General features: G+C 39.7%; 1 protein-coding gene across 1 annotated transcript; it reads left to right on the forward strand.

The window, feature by feature from the left end:
- The first annotated feature begins 1,353 nt into the window (after positions 1 to 1,353).
- On the forward strand, positions 1,354 to 8,094 carry LOC131431808 (glutathione S-transferase 1-1-like). Its single transcript, XM_058597706.1, has 3 exons — positions 1,354 to 1,587; positions 7,267 to 7,689; positions 7,762 to 8,094. The coding sequence occupies exons 1-3, from the start codon at positions 1,498 to 1,500 to the stop codon at positions 7,903 to 7,905; spliced, it is 657 nt and encodes a 218-aa protein (XP_058453689.1). The 5' UTR covers positions 1,354 to 1,497; the 3' UTR covers positions 7,906 to 8,094.
- Positions 8,095 to 8,100: the final 6 nt, after the last annotated feature.

The raw sequence follows: 8,100 nt of genomic DNA on the forward strand, positions 1-8,100 counted from the left end.
TTACATTCTGTGATTGGTTTTTCTTACAAGTTATTCAATGTTTGGTATGATTATAGATGACATACTTACAATTATTGAATCGTCAAGCTCATCTGAAGCTGTCAACTTTAGGGAGAAAAAAGTTCGTGTGTGTTCGACTGTATGAAAAATTGCAAAATAAAAATACTGCTTGCATGGAATGATCTTTGCAACGGGAATACCATAGAACACATTAATTTCGATTCAAGAAAACATACATACAATTTTAATACAATGCCATTCATATAAATAGTGGAAGAGAATACGAAGAAATGTGTAAAAAATCCTTCAATCCAAATTATTCGAACTGTTCTATAATTTATTTTGAGGAATAAATTCTTCTGAAGAATTAAAGTTGGTAATATACATTCAGTCTGATTCATGACGATTAACACACAGTTCACTAACATTTCAAAAATTAACTGAGAGCTTTATAACATCTGGATGGAAACCACACATAAAAGAAGTGAAACTCTAAGAATATGGATCATATGATCATACAAATTGTTCTACCATTCAATAGTCGGAATTCTCAATTATTTATCGCATTGAATGAAGTTTCATTCAAAATGCGGCTGGCATTTTCTTTCAGTATAGGTAAAGTATCGCCATCATGTCAAAGATTTTGATCTGTCATAAAGAGTAAACAAGCTTGCTACAGGCGAGAAAATCAATTATAAGAGCATCCGTTCTTAAGCAAGATGCACAAATATGTCTCCCATATATTAGTCAAAAATACTCATGGCTTATAACCATACATAGTTAGCGCCTGTTTTACTAGCAAACAAAACGAGTCGTAACTTTGCGCGCTTTATTTTGGCACTGAATTTCACCTTAATGCTCGCTCATACCAAACATTGTAGAAAACTACAATTTTGAGTTATTTGTGGTTCTCATACTACTGAAAAAAATCATCACGATTAAGTTCTACCCATTCTTGTTCAGAGTGAATTTTGAAAAGGCGACCCATAGAGAAATAAGACAAAATCTCTCAGCACAGTACTCAGGTTATTGCCATTGGTGTACATATTGACAAAAATCTATGAGTCAACTAAAGAAGCGTTCCTCAGCATGACTTTCATTTTTTATCGGAGTATTTACAAACCCGACCAGAATCATTGTTACCGTTGTATCGAGTTTCTTCGGACAACCGTTTATATTCTTCCAATGCGATATTTGACTACGAAACTATTTACACTAGTGCAACGCGATCATCTACAAGGCAAAGTCTAAACTAGCCTATCGTAGCGGTACTTTTGTTTAATGTATCAAATTTTCGGTTGCCTAGCATCAGCTTCGTGAAGAACAGTCTATGGTTATTCGCACAACGTTGCTCGTCAGGGAACTAATCTACGCACGTATAAAAGCGCCCAAACTTGTTCTAGTCATCAGTTTCATTTCTGTAGTTTCTGTAGACAGTGATAAATTGAAAGCCTAACATTACCGATCATAATTACAAGTGATTACGCAGCTGATAAAATGTCACCCTTAACGTTATACCATTTTCCGATTTCACCCCCTTCACGATCTGCTTTGCTCGTAATACGTAATCTTGAACTGGACGTAGAGGTAAGTCGGTAATTATAGGGTAATCTTGTCATGTCGGGAGACATGCTGTGTGGGTTGACGATGAAGACAAAAAAGAAACGAAAGTTCAAGTCACAGTCATTATGTTGCATTAATAACGTTATCTTTTTTCTGATTGAATTTTTCCACAAAGGGGTTATACATGTGTAACTCAACTTTTTACTGGAAGCTCATAGCGAATTTTCATTATCTACAATGGCGTAGATTATGTTTATACTAACTTTTCTGATAACGTAAATTCTCTCGTTATCTAAAATCACTTTTTTGCAGTGCTGTGCTGAAAAACAAAATACCTAAAAATACCTCATATTGTGGAACACTTCAATTTGACAACAAATTTTAAAAGATGATTATTTCTATTGAAAATGTTTTTAGCCATTTTCACGGAAGGTTACAAAAAGTAGCAGTGGCTTTTGCATCAATTTTGAATATTTCTCGAGAATAAATTGAACATTAAGAATGTTGGGTGCAGCATTGTAGTTAAAATGGCAATTGAAGGATGGCCTACTGTGATTGGCTTGTGAAAGCACAGGTCAATTCCAACCGGTTTTTCAATGGTGTACTAATCAAATACTAGAGCGATGTTGCAATAAGTATAAAGTTAAATAACCTAAATGATAAAGTTAAATGTTTCCTTTAAATCCATCATCAAATGACTGAGTTATAGGCGTTCGTAATTATGACATAAAAAGGTTACGCGGCTAGGTTTGATTTTTTTTATTGATACCCTGCCCCGATTTTTTTTATTCAAAATTTAATCAACAGATTTTATCGCGAACAAGCTTCAAATGTTTATTATGACCATTTACACCAGGGGTTCCTAGACCCCTTGGGGTCGATATCCTTTTTGCGAAAGTCGACGTAAACGAAAACTGACTATGGGGGTCGATCCCCTATTGTTTGATATAAGGTGTTATTTGAAATATTCATGCTAAAAAAGTATTGTTTATTTGACCATCCGCGAAAATTGGTAAGTATTTTACATCAATAATAAAAAAAAGGAAATTTTATTTTCAAAGGAATTTGTGAATGGGGGTCTGAGGCCTAAGTTAATTTTAGTAAAGGGGTCCATGACCCAAAATAGTTCGGGGACCCCTGATTTACATGATAGACGCTGCTCAAACTATGTTGTGGGTTTATGGAACAGTTCATGTTTGACCTTACCTTACCTAACAGCTATAGGCCTGGGGTGTCCTTTGCTGTATCAAGCATACGTCTCCATATAACTCGGTCCATGGCTGCTCGTCGCCAGCCACTCAAGGCACGGATGCTTCTGAGATCACCCTCCACTTGATCGATCCACCTTGCTTGCTGCGCTTCTTTTCTTCTTGTACCAGTCGGATTAGATTCAAGAACCATTTTCACTGGGCTGTCGTCCGACATCCTTATGACATGCCCAGCCCATCGTAGACGTCCGATTTTAGCTGTCCGTTTGATAGGTGGTTCTCCTAGCAGCTCTTGCAATTCGTGATTCATACGCCGTCTCCACATTCCGTCTTCCATCTGCACTCCGCCATAGATGGTCCTCAGTATTCTTTCGAAAACACTGAGGGCACGTTGGTCCTCTGCCAACATAGTCCAGGTCTCGTGGCCATAGAGAATAACCGGTCTAATGAGCGTTTTGTAGATGGTCAATTTCGTGCGGTGGCGTACTTTTCTCGATCGAAGGGTTTTTCTGAGTCCAAAGTACGCACGATTCCCTGCCAAAATACGTCTCTGTATTTCTCTGCTGGTGTCATTATCAGCGGTCATCAGTGAGCTCAAATATACGAACTCGTCAACCACCTCGATATCGTCACCGTCTATCAATATTCGTGGTGGGAGGTGTAGTGTTTCTTCTCTAGAGCCTCTTCCTCTCATATATTTTGTTTTTGACGCATTTATGGCCAGTCCGATACGCCTAGCTTCAGCTTTCAGTCCGATGTAGGTTTCCGTCATCTTCTCAAGATTACGTGTCACAATATCAATATCGTCAGCCAATGCCAAAAAGTTGTACGGACTTTCGGAAGATCGTGCCACTCGTGTCGATCCTCGCTCTCCGAATCACACCTTCCAGGGCAATATTGAACAAGATACAAGAAAGTCCATCACCTTGACGTAGCCCTCTCCGAGATTCGAAGGGACTCGAGAGCGTCCCAGATACTCGGACGTAGCACATCACTCTATCCATCGTTGCTTTGACCAATCGCGTCAGTTTATCCGGGAAACCGTATTCGTGCATGATCTGCCATAGCTGTACTCGACCGATTGTGTCGTATGCCGCTTTGAAGTCAATGAATAGGTGATGCGTGGGTACGTTGTATTCACGACACTTCTGGAGTACTTGTCTTATAGCGAATATGTGATCCGTAGTGGCGCGGGCTCCAGTAAATCCCGCTTGGTACGGCCCTACGAATTCCTTAGTTATTGGTGATAGACGACGGCAAAGGATTTGGGAGAGTACCTTGTAGGCGGCGTTCAGCAATGTGATTGCGCGGTAATTGCAACAGTCGAGCTTATCGCCCTTTTTGTAGACGGGACATACCACTCCATCCATCCATTCCTGCGGTAGAATTTCCTCCTCCCAAATTCTAGAAATCATAAAGTGCAGCGCTCCCCGAGTAAAGTCTAACATCAAAATTAGAACAAATTGATATTTGATTATGATAGCAACATCAGATTGAAATCCTAATATGATATCGACTCATCAAATTTGCAAATAATATCTCATTGTGTAATCATTTTGCTGTTTAACGGCAAAAGTTTTGTGAAACTCAAAATATGAAAATATTAAAATCAACAACTTAGTGAATCCATTGAAATTGAGCAAATTTCAAATAGCAGCATAAAATCACAAAGTTAAGTTTCAATGGAAGAATTATTCCTTCAATCCTTTGTTGCCTTTTACAAAAATGCTGTGACATCCTGCCGAAATCCTGCAGTTCACCGCAACCATAACCGCGAAGAAACGATTTTTTTCAACATTTTTTCAACTTTTACGCAAATAATGCTCTTTATTTTTAACCACGATAATATTGGTGTCAAACCACACGTCTGGTAGGCATTAGATAAATTGGCGATCATCGGTACCTCGTTTGCCTGAAGCAGGTCAATCTGAATAGTGGCTTTGGCATTCCCATCTCGCTGATCGATATTCGATATTTGTAGTCATACGACGTCGCGAAGTTCATTCCAAAGTTTTTAGACCATGGATGGCGAAAATAATGTACTCGTTAAACCCGTTTTGAAAATACCTATAACTTTACATCTAACAGTATGGAAAAATTCATTGTTTACGAAGTTCGAACATCGAACATTGAATGTCTCAGATTTCAGAACCTAGAGCTAATTCTTAATAATACTTTAGTGGCTTAGAGGAGCCACCAAGAAAATATATGTTTAATTTGTATATTCCTAAGTAGTCCACAAACTATGTCGAAGACACTCTTCAAAACAATTCTCACTCCTAGTTATAAATGCTTAGAACTTTATATACTTACTAACGCTAGATATTAACATGAGAAGTATTTTATCAATCATCTAATAGATCTTGGAACTTTAATACACTTTTCTAAAGAAATCGTCTAACTAAATCTTTACAATTTTGAGTCACAGGACTAATTCTGCATCAAATGATTGTAAATTATAAGTCTACGGAAGAACTAAAAAAATTTTGAAGAGGTTCTGGTTTTATCTGTGGTCAGAAGCGAGATAATCGTTCGTTGTCCCAATTAGTCGAAAAAACAAATGATCTGGAATACCTTATTGCCGGATTCCTAATTCACGTTCCCTCTGTTGTAGGAGACTTCACAGTAAAACGTTCGGTCTTCATAGCCTCTAAATTCGTATTTCAAAGTGATTACATGTGCGAGTTGTTTGAGATCAAGTAGATAACTTAATTTAATGTTATAATGTTTGAATGCTACATGTTTGGATATGAGAGGGACAAGGAGAACATTTTTATACTGTGCTCAAATAGCCACGCTGCTATTCGTGGTGGATGCGGGATGGAAGCGACGCAACGAGTGTGCATTGACAGAAACGACCTGCACACAACTTTGTGAAACAACACTGCTTGTAATATAACCGAACATTTTCCATCTACTGTCAGCTAGCACTTACAGTCCATAGCAATAGCTAAAAGTTCGCATTCCAAAACACCTAAGTTCGAATCCGGTTTGTCTCCGCGGTAGTGTGGAGATTGCGTGAAATCTTTTTTCTTGCTTGCGACTAGTATGGAGATTGCATACAATCTTTTTTCTTGCTTGTGAGTAATATCGCCTAAATGTATACTATCCCGGACCTTTTTTGGCTGTTCTATTTTTAGATTATGCTCGTGACGTGTCATTTCGATAAAATCTACATCACATTAAGTTTTCAATGTGCTTTCACTGAGAGCAAAACTAGTTTCCAGTTTGATGTCACACAGCATTTTTTTTGCTTTCAATTTTGATCTTTTAACCGTTAAAACGACCAAAACGATAACAAATTAAGTAATCGATATATACGAACAGCACAACATCAAATTGAGTTTTCTTTTTAATCTCACACTCTACTCGGGTCTAGCTAGTGCCTCTTCTCCATGTTTGAGCAGCTCGCCTGGCAACTGGTCATTGCCCGCGGCTTTGTTGTTCCTTAGCTTGCCGATCTCCTCACTTATCTCCGACAGATCAGGGGCTGGGAATCTGTCGTCGGCTGAGCGTGCACCGAGATTGATTCCTGTGTCGTTCTCTGTATCCTGTGCTTCGCCATTCAGATGCTCGTCATAGTACTGCTAGGTTACCACTGGTATCTCTGCACATTTTGGCCTGTGGCGTGTAGCCTCTACGTGAGCGGTTCACCTTCTCATAGAACTTCCGTATCATTTGCGCGGTACAGCTGTTCCATTGCTTCGCGATCTTGGTCTTCCTGGTGGCGCTTTTTCTTCCGGAAAACCGTGTTCTGTCTGTTCCGCGCCTGTCTGTATCGTTCCTCGTTCGCCCTCGTGCGGTGTTGCAGCATCCTCGCCCTTGCTGCATTCTTCTCTTCGACCAACTGCTGACATTCGCCGTCAAACCATTCCCTCGATTTGATAACCTCGTACCTAGAACGGTTGCAGCTGTGCTACTCACGGCGGACCTTATGTTCCTCCAGCCGTCTTCAAGAGTCGCCGCGCCAAGCTGCTCTTCCGTTGGTACCGTCGATAGTTTTGAATGCATACAAACCGCGACAAGGTAGTGGTCAGAATCAATATTGGCACTGCGGTAAATGCGGACATTGAGGAGAAGAATCGCCCGTCGATGAGAACGTGGTCGATTTGATTTTCCGTATGTTGATCAGGTGATCTCTAGGTGGATATCTTTGCGGGGGAAGAAGGTGCCTCGAACTACCATTCCTCGGGAGGCTGCAAAGTTTACGCATCGTTGACCGTTGTCGTTTGACAACGGACTGTTTGACCTACTAGCATATTAAACGCACAAGAATAGCAATAAAATTTAGTTTTGAACATATTTAGAGCTGAATTAACTAATACATAATATCAAATGTGATTATTGTTGTTTCAACATGCCCAGTTTCTTCTCCGTCATCTCGAAAGCAACACGATGAAGTAAGGTCGATGAGATTGTACTTTAGTAATGACTCTTGTATGCCAAACAGCTACTTCATTCAATAACGAACATTTCTTCTCTGTTGAACACGCAGATAAAAATTATCAATTTGATGGCAGGTGATCATATGAAGGAAGACTTTTTGAAGATAAATCCCCAGCACACAGTACCGACGATTGTCGACGGCGATTACGTGCTGTGGGAGTCTAAGGCTATCGTAACCTACCTAGTGGAGCAATACAATCCGGAAAGCTCTCTGTACCCCATGGATCCCAAACAGCGCGGCATCGTAAATCAGCGACTGTACTTCGACTCAACGGTGCTTTATGCTCGTGTGCTCTCGGCCATTATCCCGATTTTGCGACAAGGTGTTACCAACATTCCACAGGATAAGAAGAAAGCCATTAAAGATGCACTGGGAACATTAAATACTTGCCTCGACGGTCAGGATTGGGTCGCCGGAGAGAACTGTACCGTTGCTGATCTCAGTCTGTTGGCTTCCGTTTCCACTATTAGTGTATGGTTAAACTGCGCAATATTAAACTAGTGCTTCTAATTTGGCTATTAACACTATTTTGTTTACTCACAGGCAATCGGAGTTGATTTGAGTGAGTTCCCCAACATTACTACTTGGTACGATCGGTGCAAATCTTTGCCTGGATATGACGAGAACGAACAAGGGGCAACAGCGTATGGCGTTGCCATCAAATCGAAATTGGATGAACCTTTCTGAATGGTTCCAACGTGTTTTCATGTACCTAAAGTTTTCTGTAAAAAGGAAAGAACTTAGCGGGGAACAAATTATCCAGATTACATCACTACTTTCATCTACTTTCATTTTTATTCAAATAAACAACATCAAGACAAAATGTACTTACATTTAAAATAAAAACACAGCAACAGGAAAACAGTTGCAAAAACATGATTA

This window comes from Malaya genurostris, chromosome 2 (genome assembly GCF_030247185.1).
Source record: "Malaya genurostris strain Urasoe2022 chromosome 2, Malgen_1.1, whole genome shotgun sequence".
In the NCBI taxonomy this organism is placed as follows: domain Eukaryota; kingdom Metazoa; phylum Arthropoda; class Insecta; order Diptera; family Culicidae; genus Malaya; species Malaya genurostris.

Excerpts from the sequence above, each read along its gene's own strand:
- LOC131431808 (XM_058597706.1), top strand. The coding sequence starts at position 1,498 with ATGTCACCCTTAACGTTATACCATTTTCCGATTTCACCCCCTTCACGA. Across the intron at positions 1,588-7,266 it reads ATCTTGAACTGGACGTAGAG|ATAAAAATTATCAATTTGAT; the intron begins GTAAGTCGGTAA and ends TTGAACACGCAG. Across the intron at positions 7,690-7,761 it reads CTTCCGTTTCCACTATTAGT|GCAATCGGAGTTGATTTGAG; the intron begins GTATGGTTAAAC and ends GTTTACTCACAG.